A 16,671-nucleotide genomic window follows, 5' to 3' on the forward strand; every position below is an offset into this window, starting at 1 on the left:
ATTGGAGGAGACACCGTATTTTTTGTGCTCTCCCCAGGACCAACTGTAGGAGTTAGCAGTGAGAAGAGCTGGGAATGCACAGAATCGGGAATTGGCATAACGACTTAATAGGGAGAAAAAAGATCCGCCTATGGTGCTTTCATGGCGAGCGCTATTATCAATGCACTGCCTTAACCCATTAAAACCCGGAAAGCATCTGTGTCATTTTAGATTTTGGCGTTGGCTATTCAAAAACAGCAGATCATATACTATGCTGCTATTTTTTTTATTTATTTTTTAATAACTCTAAAGTGTGAGAACTACTGATACAGAAAGCATTTGTAGAATCGGCCTCGGATCTTAATGGGTTAATTGGGATAAGACTGGAGAATTAACGTGCAGGTAAATGGCACATGTTTGCATTAGTCGTGGAAGCCAGAGTGATTGACACACTTCCTGTGACAGTTGGTGGTGCTGACAGTTGCTGCAGCACTCCTGCAGAGAATCACTCATCCAGTCACACATACTGTACTGAGAGGGCTCCCTTAACCCGTGAACGCATTTCTGTCATTTTAGATGTCTTTGGCTATTCAAAAATAGCAGATATACAAGCTCATTGCGCGGCACCGAGTGCCGCGCTATGAGCTTGTCGATCTGCCATTTTTGAAAATTTTTTGTGCAAATCATTGAATATACATATTTTTTTAAAGCTAACATTTGTAAAATATTTTGTTCCAGGGACCTCCCAGAAGCAAAGATTTGAGTTACAAATGTTCGCTTTAAAAAATATGTATTCAAAGATTTGCTAGATTCAAAGATCTACAAGCTCATAGTGCGGCACTCGGTGCCGTGCTATGAGCTTGTATATCTGCTATTTTTTAATAGCCAAAGAAATCTTAAATCGACACGTTGGTCTTATTGGGTTAACATGTGGAACAATGCAGGTGGGAGTAGAACTCTCACAGAGTGCAGGGTCTACAGTAAATGCAATCGCACTGAAGGAAAGCAGCATTCGCAGATACCATAGGTAAGCCACTCTTATTGCATCAGGCAGCCAAACGCTAGCACAGTCTACACAGGCGCGTAGTGTAAGCACACAGACAACAGCCACATCATCAGTGTTTGGTTGCCTCCTTCCTGTATATGGTTGCCCTTCACGTGTCCCCTGTAAGGCGAGGAGCTACATGAGCGTCAAAGTTGTAATATCACTGTTCACAAGCCATTCCTCGAAACTCTCGGTGACTCAGCTGACAAACACTGTGTGTACGTTGTCTAAGTGTGTGTGTGTGTGTGTGTGTGTGTGTGTGTGCCACATTGAACACTTGGAAGTCTCAGAGTGACACAATTGTGAAAGAATATGACAACACAAATCGTATTTGTATTTTCAAACAGGGGTCCGTGGCCACACACATGACATGAAAATGTTTGAGAGCCACCGATAGACAGCATATTCTGTTGAAATACCCTGAAATAGCTTTTCTTTGAAGAACTTTTTGATGTGTGTGTATGTGTGCGTGCATGCATGCATGCATGCATGCGTGCGTGCGCGACCGTCCGTTTGCACATGTGTGTTTGTGATGGAAAATCAATCCTAATGTTTTCCGGAGGCTCTTATTTCTTGCCTGTTCCGGGAAGCTCCATCCAACAAAACTATGTGTCAGTCCTTCAGTAGAAACCACGGTTCCTAAAATAGATTACAGAAACGAGAGGGGAGAGAGAGAGAGAGAGAGAGCGCAGAGGAGACGAGAGGAGAAGAAGGAAGACAAGAGGAGGAAAGGTAAAGAGGAGAGCTATGTGAGGAGGCCAGGGGACAGTGACAGAGGAGGTGCCAGAGAAGGAAAGAGGAGCGATTGAAGGAGAAAGGAGGATTCCTGTGAGAGGACAGGGGAGGCTTAAGCCTAACTTATGAGCCGTCGCTCGACGCCAAGAACGTCAGAGAATAACAGACCTACAAGCTCACACGGCATCGCCTTGTGTGAGCTTGTAGGTCGGCTGTTCTTGCCGTGCGACACCGTCGCTCGACGAAGTATGAATGGCGCTTCAGGCGTGTTATCTGATGGAATGCAGCAGCAGCAGATAAGCTTCTCGTCTCGCCGTGCACCGTTCCACTTCCCTCTCTAGATGAAGTCCTTGCTAAGTCACTGCGTTGTGAAGCAGTGGTGTAAAGTAACTAAGTACATTTACTCAAGTACTGTACTTAAGTACAATTTTGAGGTATTTTTACTTTACTGGAGTGTTTCCAATTTTCAGTACTTTTACTTCTACTCCACTACATCTCGGAGGCAAATATTGTACTTTTTACTCCACTACCATTATTTGAAAACCTAAGTTACTAGTTACTGCAATTATTATATTATAAAACATACATTAACCACTTTAGCCCTATTTTATACATAGGCTATTTGAAAATAGCCGATCTACAAGCTCGCAACGCGTCGCATCGAAATGCATTGTGTGCTTGTAGATCTGCTATTTTCAAACATTTTTGTACTTTTACTTTTGGTACTTTAAGTACATTTTGATACCAATAGTTTTGTACCACCACTGTGTTGTAAGGCAGTGCACTGCTGCTTTATGGCACAGCACAATGAAGACAGACAGGACAGAGCCCCAGCCAATGACATGCCACACACACACGATAAGACCCAACTTGATTTATTATCCCAGAGGGAAATTTCAGACAGCATCAGAATAATTGTACATTATGATAATATTACGTAGATATAAGAGGCACAACACAAGGATTAACACGAAGTAAAACTCGATATGAAATAACTTTAACCACTTTAAAAAGGCATCCCTATTTTGGGGCGTGTTATTATAGGCGATAATTAAGACACTGAGAGCTTGTAGATCGGCTATTTTCGCACAACTCTGTTGTATGTCTATTTAATAAGTATTAAATTGGGCTTAAGTGGTTAAAAAAATACATAAACACACACACACACACACACACACACACCCCCACACACACACACACACACACACACACACACACACACACACACACACAATGTTTGGACGGGTGACCACTGTTGCATGCATAGCAGCCTTCTCTCTCTCTCTCTCTCTCTCTCTCTCTCTCTCAACCCTCTCTTTTCTGTCTCTGCGCTGTACCGTATCCCACCCTATCCCTTCCCCCACTTACATACTCACTCACATAACTACATACACACATGCTCACCCATTGCCCCCCCCTTACCCCAACCAGGATAATCCGCTTGCATACATCCACACAATTGTCCAGTTAATGCTGTTCAACACGAAGCATGTAGGCTACTGTAAAACTGAAAAGCAGCTGCTCGTACTAATGTACAGTATTTGTTAGCCTGCTGCATCAGTATGTGTTATAAAAAAACTCCTGCATACTGTCTTCAAATGTAAATACAACGTTTATTGGAAATTACAACATTTTGGTCCACCGAGAGAGGCCATCTTAAATATGCTGTCCAACCTATGTGGAACAATCAGGCCACATTACAAAATAACCTCACTCATTAAGTAAAATATCAAGTATAATCTCATAATGGCAGTCATATATAAATAGGCAGCACATTTCAAATACAGATGTGCACAGTATACATAGCTCATAATAGTAATAATAATAATCAGGACAAACTGCCATACCAAAATAACTATTTCACCCATTCAATCCTGGAAAAAATCTGTGTCATTTTAGATGTTGCTATATACTGTACATTATATATAGCAACATAAGTGTTTCTAAAAATTGTTAGGTTTTTAGAATTGGCCTCAGGTCTAAATGGGTTAACATATCTGGTTCACAGCTGGCTCCTAGAATAGTAGAAAAAAATACTTTTTTGTTTGCTTATACATTGCTTAGGTTTTCTGGTGGTTTTGCCAACGTACGAGCTAAGTAAAGTCTAACTTGTAAGCTAAACCTCATGGGAAACGTAACATGTACACGAGTAATGACACTTTCTATGGGGAATACTTTGGGTGAGGATAGCAAAAGGTAGTAGTAGTGTTGCATTGTGCGCAGCTGCCACTATGGTAGTTACCATTAGGTTGGTGTTGGCATATGACATGTATGATCAGCATGGACCAGTTGGTCTCTTATGGGTTTTTTTCCGTGTTTATTAACGAAAAGAGGATTGTATTTTAAAACATGGGGCTAGTTCAAGGTACAATGTTAACCCATTAAGACCTGAGGCCGATTCTACGAATGCCTTCTAAATCAGTTGTTCTCACACTTTCAAGATTTTTGAAAAAAAAGCAGATGATTTGCTCTCAGCGTGGCACAAAGTGAAGCGATGTGAGCTTGTATCTCTGCTATTTTTGAATAGCCAACGCAAAAATCTAAAATGACACAGATGCTCTCCCGGTTTTAATGTTTTTTTTTTAAATGGATTAAAATGTTTTCCTATGAAAATCAATAAATAAGTGAAACTAGGTGTAATTATTGTGCTGTGGCTGTGTGCAGGTGTCCAGTAACGTAGCGGAGCACCTGGCCCATTCACTGCAGGACTGCTCCAACATCCAGGAGATCTTCCAGACCCTGTACTCCCACGGCTCGGCCATCTCCGAGAGCAAAATCCGCGAGTTTGAGGTGGAGACGGAGAGGCTCAACAGGTGACCAACTATACCAAGTTTTTGCTCACACACTAACTTTTGTAACATTTCTATTTATTTGACATGACCCACGTGATGAAAAAGTTGGCCATGTTTACAGGCACTTCCAAACAAAACAAAGGCACAAAATCCTGTTATTCACGCGCCACGATAAAAGTGCATGTTAACACCATATCATGTTTAAAATGCATACTCGTTTGCCATTTTACTGGCTACGAAAGATTTATTGTAAATTTTCTAAATGATCAATAGGGGGGGGCAGTATTTTTCTGGTCTCCAGGGGAGGGGAAATGTTTTTTACAGCTTGATCCAGATGATGGCTACTCAGGTGGCTTTGATTAGTGGTTAGTCTTGCCTTCAGGGAAGGCAGCCGGTGATCGAACCGGCTGCCTTCCGATTCCCAGATGGCCTCTATCCACTCAGCTATGGCCGCCCAATAAAATCACTACTTACCACTGGAACCAACATTTTGTTGTTGATGCAACTACCTTAGTGCTCTAGCAAGCCTTACAAAGTTCGCTAGAAAAAATGTCAATTCATAGAGGCTCATAGGAACGGGGATATCGGAAGGAAAGCAGGTTATTATAGGTAACTCAGTTCAGAGCAAGACCATAGCTGGGATAAGAGTCTGTATTCTGGGTATACTGTGTGCATGTGAACATGGCCATTGTCATTGATCTTGGACAACTTACCGTATCTAGGATTTGGGGGTGAAGAAGGTGAAATTTGGGTTCTGTGGATCATGATTGGCTATGAATTACTGTAAGCTTCAATACAGTTTTAAAGTGTGTTAGTGGGTAGCTACAATGACAAATGCAGCTGGCAAGCAGCAGCTGATATACTGGCATTAGTTTGTTTAACACATTGACTGCCAATCACGTAGATCTACGCGAACCGCTTAAAAGCCGCCACGTGCCAATCGCGTAGATCTACGTGAAGTGAAAAAAGTTTTTTTTTTTCCAATTTCACCCAAAGACCAAGGAGATATGATTAGTTGAAGATCTAGACTCCTATCCACTTCCTTGTTAACTTAAAACTTAAAAATACTGTATTTCGGCTCCTGAGTATTTTTTTTTTTCCAATGAAAAACTCTGGCACTGGCTAAAAAAATATGAAATAATTCTGGCAGTCAATGTGTTAAAGTCCCAATCAGTGATGTAAATAAAAGGGCATTGAAGCCATGTTTTTATCATCTGGGACCTAGATGATAAACAAATCCCTTAGATTCTAGGTGATTGCCTCTGATCTAGATGTTCTGTCTTTTATTTAAGGAGGTTTATTTCTGTTGGTAATGTACTGTAAACATTGGAATAAAACAGACCTATATTTTGCAGTACAAAAGTTCTAAATATCAAATATCATATTTTCCATCTACGATTAAAACCCTTTAAGAATGTGAATATATCCCTATTTATATGTTCAAAACAAACGATCAACTTAAACCCTATATATATATATATACACAGTACTTAGTTAACCAGTTTCCCCAGGGCTCTGTACCTTTTTCCCTCTGCACTAAATAGCTGATCTACTCAAGTAGATCTGCTATTTTATTTCCGCCAAGCGTTCATGTGGTTCAAGTGTTGGCATCAAAATATACTTAAAATACCAAAAGTAAAAGTACTCGTTACGCAGAATGTCCCGTTTCACAACGTACTGTATCCTATGTAAATAGCAGATCTACAAGCTCACAGCGTTGTGAGCTTGTAGATCGGCTATTTTCAAATAGCCAAAGTTTAAATAGCATAGGGCTGAAGAGGTTAATGTATGTTTTGTAATAATAATTCAACAAAGTAACTACAAAGTAACTATGTAGTAACTAAAGTTTTCAAATAATTGTAGTGGAGTGAAAGTACAATATTTCCCCTCGGAGATGTAGTGGAGTAGAAGTAAAAGTATTGGAAATACGCCAGTAAAGTACCTCAAAAGTGTACTCAGGTACAAGTACAGTACTTGAGTACATGTACTTAGTTACTTTCCACCACTGGTGGTTACCACCACTGACAACAAGTGCCAGCTTTCCACCACTCAACTCCATGAATGGGTCTTTTTTTTTGAGGGTGCAGTCTCTGCCGAGCACCATGAATACCTTCATTCAGTCAGGGCAGTGTTTGCGTTAGTAATGCACAGGTTTAAGGTTATCAGCGCTATCATCAGTGCTAAAACAGAAAACCCGATGAGTCTACACAAAATGCTTCACACTTTTTTTTTTATCAGTGCAAAGAAACTGAATTAGGTTCTTATATTCATGGAGAGGAGAAGAGTTATTCTGTCTGACTGCAGCAAGCATGGGGAGGTCTGAAGTCTCTAAATGATAACGGTGAGAGGCATTAAAACCCTGGAACGCATCTCTTGTCATTTTAGATCTCTTTGGCTATTCAAAAATAGCCAAAGATTCGTGAACATTTGAATGGGTGAATATATTGTTTTAAAGCGAACATTTGTAAAATATTTTGTTCCAGGGATCCCCAGAAGCAAAGATTTGAGTTACAAATGCTCGCTTTAAAAAATATGTATTCAAAGATTTGCAGAAATGTTCACTATTTTAAAAGAAAATTGCAGATCTACAAGCTCATAGCGTGGCACTGCGCTATGAGCTTGTAGATCTGCTATTTTTGAATAGCCAAAGTATAAAATAATGGTTTAACTGGTTACACAGATGTGTTCCCGGTCTTAATGGGTTAAATGAACTATACATCATTGCTGTTGAGTGGAAACCTCGAATGTCCAAAAACGGTACTTCATTGGTTCAATATTTATAAAACCCACCACAGACACACCTGACCACTTTCACTATAATTTATTTATATATTAAATAAGTTAGAGGATCTACAAGCTCACCACGTAGTGCGATGCAGCGCGTTGTGAGCTTGTAGATTTGCTATTTTCGCTACTTTTGTGGGACGCTGTTAGTATGACGAAGTAGAGCATTAATTTACAAGGTTTCTGCCCGACAACAACGATATGTAATATTTTGTGAAATGTGTGTGTGTTTGTGTGTCCTCTAGCCGAATTGAACACCTGAAGTCTCAGAATGACCTGCTGACCATCACTCTGGAGGAGTGTAAGGGCAACGCTGAGAGGATGAGCATGCTGGTGGGAAAATATGAGTCTAACGCTACTGCTCTCAGACTGGCACTGCAGTACAGGTACACACACACACACACACACACACACACACACACACACACACACACACACACACACACACACACACACGAAGGATGTCAGGGAAGAAGTTACATGAATTGCATAACGTCGCTGTCAGGCAGAAACCTTGTACTATATGTCCATATCTTTTTCTTTTTTTTAATGTCATATATCAGTGCTATTGGTCGCCCTTTATTTCAGTCTGCAGGTTTAAATGTTAAATGTTTAACCAATGAACCAATGAAAAGTATTACGAGCTTGTGACTAAATCTCATAATTCCATTGGATCAATTGGAACCCGGTTTCTTTGGGACATACAGGGTTTCTCCCTGACAGCAGCAGGGGGATACATTCTGCAAGGAGCAGCAAGAAAGGGAAAAAAGATGCAGTGCAGTTGAAGGAGGCGACCGCTAGAGATTGGGACAGGGAATTTGTTTTTGTGTTTTCAGTCTTGTCATGCTTTTTTCAGTCTTGTCATGTTTAGCTGATTACAAATACAACATCTGGTCATATGAAAATTATACTCTACAGTGTGTCCTTTCAATTTGCAAGCATGGACATGATGTTTTTGACAGAATATTAATGAGGTTATTTATGTTGGAGTTAATTACATCAAAGTTAGGCATACACCTACAGTATAACATTCAATATATCACAACATGATATATTGTTATACTGTAGGTTTAAGCCAACGTGGTTAAGTGAGGTGCTTTGTCCAATTATAATGATGGAAATGTCTGGCCAGAACCATTGAGTGTTTGAACAATGAAAAGATAAATGATAGGTTCACTTGCCAACATTCCCACAACAATACAGGATTCTGACTCGATTTAAAATACTCTACGTTCCAACCCATAAATCATGGATGTGTCACCTACTATATATTTTTTCAACTGAGTTGGCTAATGGGCAGAAATATCTTTAAAGCCCATATACAGTTAAACCCATATCCCCTATTCAAATTCTTTCTCTTAGCTTGTATAGATGAACCCTTATTAGCATATCATTAGCATTTTATCTAAGCAGTGTGCTTGCCACGGGCCTCTGCTTTTTTATGTGATGGTGGTACCTGATGAGGTATGTCCCTAACCAAGCCTACAGTCAGGAATTTAATTAGATGAACAGATCCAGTCTGCATAAAGTATAGGACTCTGCCTGTCTGTCTAACATTTAGGTGCATTTAAAATACATGTTTGTGTGGGTTATTATTTTATCCTTACTGTGTGTGTGTGTGTGTGTGTGTGTGTGTGTGTGTGTGTGTGTGTGTGTGTGTGTGTGTGTGTGTGTGTGTGTGTGTGTGTGTGTGTGTGTGTGTGTGTGTGTGTGTGTGTGTGTGTGTGTGTGTGTGTGTGTGTGTGTGTGTGTGTGTACATGGTATGCATATATATGTAAATGTATATACGCGTATGTATATAAATACATTTATTATCCCTTTCAGGAATTGGTATGGATGAGTTTAGTGCTGCCATGGGAGAGTGCATGCAGCTTTACTTGTAGGCATGAGAATCTGCAAAGCACTGCAAATACTGTCTGAAGGATGCTGTCTGAACCATTTCTGTTCTGCAACCCTATTTCCTGTGTATATGTGTTTTTTTATCTGACGTGTGTGTGTGTATGTGTGTCTTCCAGTGAGCAGTGCATCGAGGCTTATGAACTGCTGTTGGCTTTGGCAGAGAGTGAGCAGAATCTGGTCCTGGGACAGTTCAGAGCAGCTGGAGTAGGCTCCGTAGGTAAAGAAACACTTTGTTCTTACGTATCCTATATTAACATTGCCTAGAGGGAGGGTTGGTGGACCGATGCTGGACGTCACAAACGTAACATCTGGACTTGCGAGGCGCCCCGTTGCTCCGATCTGTACCAAACTTGGCACAAACGATGTCCAGGGGTCTGCCATGCGCATAGGCACACCGGCTCTGCCAGGGCCCCACAGGGGGCCATAGCAGGCACACTGTTGCCCCGATCCGCACCAAACTTGGCACCAAACTGTTCAGGGGTCTGACATGAGAATAGTCACACCAAAAAACACTAAACAAATTGCAAACATCCAGTATGGGGCACTGCAGCAGCGTTACAGCAGTGTTTAACACTTCAAATGGCCATAACTCGGTGACCATTGCTCTGATCAGCACAATATAGGACTAGATTTGAAGGCCGCCTGAAAATGTAGGCGGCCTTCAAACTAGGGATGGGTATTGGCAACAATCTCACGATACGATACGTATCACGATACTTGGGTCACGATACGATTATATTGCGATACGCATCACGATACTTGGGTCGTATCACGATATTGGGATATATTGCGATATATTGCGATATATTGCGATATATTGTGATATATTGCGATATATTGCGATATATACATATATCACAACTACATATTGTTTATATATACACTACATATTGAGTAGCTGCAGATCTGTGATAGGTTCTTTGAATGTTTTTCATAAAGCCTGTATCTGAAAAAGCAAAAAAATAAAATAAAAAAAATAATCTTTTTTTTTTTTAAATCGCTATACAGTATCGCGATACAGTATCGCGAAATAAAATATCGCGATATATCGATAATATTGCCCATCCCTACTTCAAACGGTTTTAGTTAAGTTATACTTCATTGATTCCAGTGGAAATGTTTGTCCTCTACATTTGCCCCATTCTAACTAGTGCACTAGGTGCAGTGGGCAGCCATGGAGCAGTGCCCGGGGACCACGCAGCTCTAGCCCTGAGGCAGGAGTATGTCCTTAATTTATCTTTGTGTGGTAGGAAACCCACATTAACAGGGAACATGTAAAGACCACACAGAAATACCCTAATTGGGTGCAATCCCAGTAGCCTGGAAACCAGACGAATCTGCCAGTGCAAAAACAAAAAAGCCCATGGCAGATTAGTCTAGACTCGGTTGTGATTGGATTTGGGGGGCCCAATCAGGGCTCAGTATGCAAATATGGGGCAGGTTTATCACCAGAGGCATTTTTTTTATCCGCCCCTTGGAAATGCAGGTTCTACACAGAGATTCCAGACTAATATCTACGCATTGATATTAGTCTGGCCATGCCAGGCTACAAACCCAGGGCCTTCTTCTGTGGGCAACAGTGCTAACTAGGGCTGAGATATATGGACAAAATCTAATATCCCAATATCTTTGGTTATATACCTCAGTATCGATATTTATTGGGACAATAACATTGCGTTGTGACGATAATACATTATAATAAAAGCGAAAAGTTTAATTCATATTATATATTATTACCAGCGTTATGTTGGCTGTGTGGAGACTAAGGTGGATAAATATAGTTCTATACAGTGGCACAGACGAGGTGGATAAGCACATCAACAGAGACACAAAAATGCTATGAAACATACAGTAGGAGAGCCGGTGGAAAAGTGATTCAAATATGCAGTAAGGTGGCTTTCCTTGTCTCGGGGACAAGGTCACAGCTACCACTGATCCAGAGGATCATCTTTGATGATCTATCTCTCTTCAGAGACACTCACTTGGCCATGCGTTTATCATGGGATCTCTCTAAATTGGCTGTTCACTGTTTGTTAGCTAACCACAATATCTTTTTTGTCGTTAATTGAATCAATGAAATGAGTCTCTGTGAGATGTTTCAATAATGGAAAAAAAGGACAGACATTTTACAAATGGTGCTATAGACCTCCTTGTAAGTGAATGGAGTGTGTTCACAACAACATTCTTGCTTGAGCTAGGCATGAATGGATAAGCTCAATACTACAGCTAATGAGAACAATTCTGAACACAGCTGTCAGCTAGGTGATTGTGTGGCAGGGGAAGCAGCTATTCTTTAGACTACTACAGGCTGTGGGGGTTATTCATAAAACACAATGGCAACTGCATTCCACTGAGCAAAAATCTTTTCTGGTAATGAGAACTGACTGAGTCTCGTTGTCACTGCCCTGTGCTCTGCAGATAGGTGCAAATAATGATATCGTTGCTGTCAGGCACAATCCTCGTATCTCCATATTTCTGCTATTTATATTTTCAGAAATCAATGCCCTACAGTACTTCATCATCCTGCAGCGTCACAAAAGTTGCCGGAAATAGCCGATCTACAAGCACACAATGCATTGCGATGCGACGCGTTGAGAGCTTACAGGTCTGCTATTTTTGGAAGAAAAAATGTATAAGTGAAAGCGAAAGTGTGCCTGTGGGTTCGAGGATTAAAGTTCTCGGTCGGTATGACTTTTTTCAGTCATTTGGCTTCCTTAGAGGCCAGCATGTCTTTCTCATGGCTTGTAACCATACACCGTAAAAAAAAATATGGACAGCGTCACGCCATTGGTTTCTACAGACCGTGAATGAAGCCTATTTTGCAGCGATTTCAAATCCACCGTCTTTCTATATCCGGTTGATATCCGGTCCGAACTGTCACACTTCCTATATAGCCTAATTTACAAGCCAATGCTAGCCCCTTGCTTGTAACTTTAACGCTGCTCTGCACCATTGAAAATGACGAGCCCAAAATTAGGGACACCAGATTGAAAGTAGTTAAATGTGTGTGTGTGTGTGTGTGTGTGTGTGTGTGTGTGTGTGTGTGCGCGCACAGGAGATCAGTGCGGTGAGGAGAGCACCAGCCAGATACTCAAGAGGGCCCAGGACAGCAGGAAGACGGCAGAGAACGCAGCCAAGGACCTGCTGACACGTCTGGACGGGAGCTGCGGAGGAGCGGCCTTCACTGTCAGCGGCTGCACTGTCCAGCCCTGGGAGAGTCTGTCCTCCAACAGCCACACCAGGTGAGAGAGAGAGAGAAGGGGATTCACAGATGGAATAGACCTCTGTAGGGTTACATTCTGGGCTTTCGGAGCACAGTCTGACAGCCCTTCGTTTTCTATCGTTAATGCCAATAATGAATGGGATTTTCGGGTTCTGTCTGTCAATCTTTTGGTCCTCTAAATACACAGTGGTGGAAAGTAACTAAGTACATTAACTCAAGTACTGTACTTTACTGTAAGGTATTTTTTACTTGAGTATTTACAATTTTCGAAACCTTTACTTCTACTCCATTACATCTCAGAGGCAACTATTGTACTTTTACTCCACTACAATTATTTGAAAACTTTAGTTACTAGTTACTTTTTAGATTTAGATTTTTATTACTTAACATACATTAACCACTTATCTATATTTTATAGATAAGTGTATATATTTGAAAAATATATATAGCAACAAATAGCAGATCTACAAGCTCACAAGCTTGTAGATCTGCTATTTTCAAAAGATTTGAATACATTTTATGCATATGATACCTTGTGAAATGGGACATTCTGCATAATGAGTACTTTTACTTTTGGTACTTTAAGTATATTTTGATGCCAATACTTTTGTACTTTTACTCAAGTAAATTTTGAATTCCGGACTTTCACTTGTAATGGAGTATTTCTACATTGTGGTATTGATACTTTTAGTTAAGTACTTTTTACACCACTGAAAATATGTGATATTATGATGTTGGAGAAATTGTTACCACAGTGCTTTTGGAAAACAGTTCTCTGAGGTTTCACTATCTCCCATATGGTTGGAAATGTACATAGTGCAAAACTGGCCCTTTTTATTGAATTTTTTATCACACAGACGTGCATAACAGCCCAAGGCATACTGTGCCTCAGTGTAAATGGATCGATATCGGCATCTCTTCTTTCATGTGCTCAGCAACACCTCCTGATGAGCTCAGTTTGACTCACTGTATGATGGGCAAAATACCAGGAAAAAGAAATGTAGAATAATCCAAATAATTCATCACTAAAATTCAGTGGTGGAAAAAGTACTCAAATGTTTTACTTAAGTAAAAGTATCAATACTGCAATGTAGACGTACTCTATTACAGGTAAAAGTCCGTAATTAAAAATGTACTTGTACAGAAGTATTGGTATCAAAATGTACTTAAAGTACCAAAAGTAAAAGTACAAAAATGTTTGAAAATAGCAGATCTACAAGCTCACAACGCGTCGAATCGCGACGCGTTGTGAGCTTGTAGATCGGCTATTTACAAATAGCCTACTGTAGGTATAGAATAGGGCTAAAGTGGTTCATGTATGTTTTATAATGTAATAATTTATACTTTAACTAGTAACTAAAGTTTTCAAATAATTGTAGTGGAGTAAAAGTACAATATTTGCCTCTGAGATGTAGTGGAGTAGAAGTAAAAGTATTGAAAATTGGAAATACTCCAGTAACGTAAAAGTACCTCAAAATTGTACTGAAGTACAGTACTTGAGTAAATGTACTTCGTGACTTTACACCAATGCTAAAATTAAACTTTTTATGTATTTTTTATTTATTTATTTTTACTCGTTACTTTATTATTACTTTCCACCATGAACATCTTTTTGGACTTTTTCTATTTCCCTTATGCAGCTCATTGTGCAGGTTGTATTTTTCATGTTGGTATCCTCGCCGAAGAGCGAGGATACCAACATGAAAAATACAACCTGCACAATGAGCTGCATCTTCGCTGAACATTATGTAGTTGATTTTCGGCAATGCAAACACAGCACATCCTTCCTCAATTATTTGATCAGATATAACCCTAAGTGGTGCAGCAATGGTCCCCACGACGATACATGTCAGATATTGAGTTTGAGATCCAATATTTGATGTTTCATGGCCTTGTGTTGTGATTTGATAATAAGTACAGTGTATTGAGTCATTGAGGACAGAGTGGCATACACACACACACACACACATTTCAATTTCTTTATTTGAGTCCACATTTATAAAATACATTACAGGAGCACAAATATTTTTCAGTTGCTTTTGATGTCCCGCACACTCAAAACAACATGTGTCCCAGTGCTTAAGTCCAAACAAGTTCAGAATATAAACAACAAATGCACATGAACTTATTCACAGTTAACATTGGTGATACACTTCAGTCTGCCATATTACCAACGCCGGAGAAAATATTATGGGTACAGGAAGCACCTTCTCCTCCAAATAGATCGACTGCCTATAATGGAGGAGATTGAGCAATATGTTGCAAGCTGCTTTGCCTTACACTTGGACAACCCCATAATCCTCAAGCCCCTGACCACCAGCCTGTGGACATGGCCCAAGCTGCCAAATATAAAAACAATGAGCTGGCACTTGTAGCCTAGATGTATAATGGCTTGTACTAATGGCTGGTATTTTACTTGCTTAGTAAGGAAAGCTTCCTCTAAACTTGAATCAAAAGTACAGCCAACTTCCAATAGGAAAACCTCTCTGCTGTTCTCATCAATCACAATGACATCCGGTGTGTCTGCAGTTATATTTGCAAATACATGGGGGTCATTGCATTGAAACATTTCTGGTTTCACACAAGAATGTTTGTAAAACACAACAGAGGAATCAAACGTGGGTGACACATCTTTTGTAATAATGTCAACAATTCTGTCATGCCTGGCTATGTACAGTCCTTTGTAAACATTACAACCGTTTAATATATGGGACATGGACTCTATGGTCTGATACTGTCCATGATGTAGGCAGTAAGAGTCATGTTTATTGGGATACCAGATGGACAGATTCAGTTTGGTTGGCAGCACTTGGAGGCGTGCCTTTACCGTGAATCGCTGCGTTTTTAAGAATTGAGTGGGACACGGAGTGATCAGCTGACTGCAGGCAAGCGAGCTTCCCTTGCAGCCGTAGTCCTGTCCATCGCTGTTTCCTCTGTTGCGCTCTCAGCGCTAGAAGGTGCGTGCGCGCCGATGGTAGGGAGCGTGCTTGATGTTCCGTCGCAGCTCACTGTTGCGCGCGCGTTGATTGACAGGTCAGTGATCACAGACTGAGAGACGCTCACCGTCTCGTCGTCCGCTCCTTTCCACTCCAGAGTGACATCAGTCCAGTTACACAGATCGTTCAGATCGGGCCAGTCAGAGTTTACGCCAAAACCAGCTGCGTTGGTGTCCAATTTCCCACTGGGCTTCTTTAAAAACCCAAGGAAGCTGGGGGGGTCGCTAGTTTTTGGGACCTTGCGTCGCTCCAGATCGAGAATAAGCGAGGCTCTGGCAAGCTCTCTGACTGTCTGATCGTCACTGTTAAGCATGTTTAATAGATGGGAAAGGCGCGTGGATATATATGTCCATTCGATATCTGCTACCCCCAGCCCTCCTTCTCGCTTACTGTGGAATATGAGGTCACGGGTTGTGTGTGTGCTCAGGCCAAACCATTCTCTCACTCGCTGTACAGTTTTGTTGTAAATGTCATACAGTACTTTTTTTGGTAAATGAATGTTAGAGAAGAGATGGTGTATTTTGGATAGGGCGACCTGCCCAATCGCCTCTAGCTTCATAACCAGTGGGAGAGGAGAGGAGTTTATTAGGTCTAGCCTGGCCGTGTAATCTTTGACAATCTCGTCCACTTGCGCTGTCCACTCCCCAGCAATATTAAATTTATGGCCGAGGTAGCTGTATGTTTCGTGGCGTGCAAGGACTCTGATTGGTACATTGTTTATTGTAAATGTTGGGATTTTGTCTGATTTGGCGTGATACCATCGATTGCCCCCGCTCCTCCTCTCATAAAAGACAGCACATTTAGATGGTTTTACCTGTAGTCCAGACCACTCCAAAAAAGAGTCAGTCCTGGAAAGCATGTCTTTTATGACTCCTTCGTGTCGGGAACATACGACCACGTCGTCTGCGTACCCCTGCACAGGGTTGGGGGAGTAGATGTTGAGAGGCGCACACTGGCACATCCACTGTATCCACCCGTTGATTGCCAGCACAAAGTTCACTGCGCTCCAGGGGCAGCCTGTTTTTATTCCCAGTTGTAAGGGGATTGGGTCCGTGAGCTGTTTGCCACATATCACCTGGATGAAAGAGTCCTTATAGACGTCCTTGACAATGTCTATGTACACCTGGGGCAGATGGATTTCCTCCAGGGATCTAAACATGATGTCATGCGCCAGGGTTCCAAATGCGTCACGAAAATCTAAAAACACTGCGTAGAAG

General features: G+C 41.0%; 1 protein-coding gene across 3 annotated transcripts in view; it reads left to right on the forward strand.

The window, feature by feature from the left end:
• Nucleotides 1-16,671, forward strand: part of mcc (MCC regulator of WNT signaling pathway) — a 73,766-nt gene that overhangs the window by 46,344 nt on the left and 10,751 nt on the right. For all 3 annotated transcript variants that reach the window (XM_080441145.1, XM_080441146.1, XM_080441147.1), the window contains 4 exons: nucleotides 4,424-4,572; nucleotides 7,581-7,721; nucleotides 9,352-9,452; nucleotides 12,291-12,477. In XM_080441145.1, the coding sequence (XP_080297271.1) occupies nucleotides 4,424-4,572; nucleotides 7,581-7,721; nucleotides 9,352-9,452; nucleotides 12,291-12,477 (578 nt within the window). The remainder of the gene's footprint in view (nucleotides 1-4,423; nucleotides 4,573-7,580; nucleotides 7,722-9,351; nucleotides 9,453-12,290; nucleotides 12,478-16,671) is intronic.

This window comes from Gymnoscopelus braueri (genome assembly GCF_963280865.1).
Source record: "Gymnoscopelus braueri genome assembly, chromosome: 10".
NCBI classification, from domain to species: Eukaryota; Metazoa; Chordata; class Actinopteri; order Myctophiformes; family Myctophidae; genus Gymnoscopelus; species Gymnoscopelus braueri.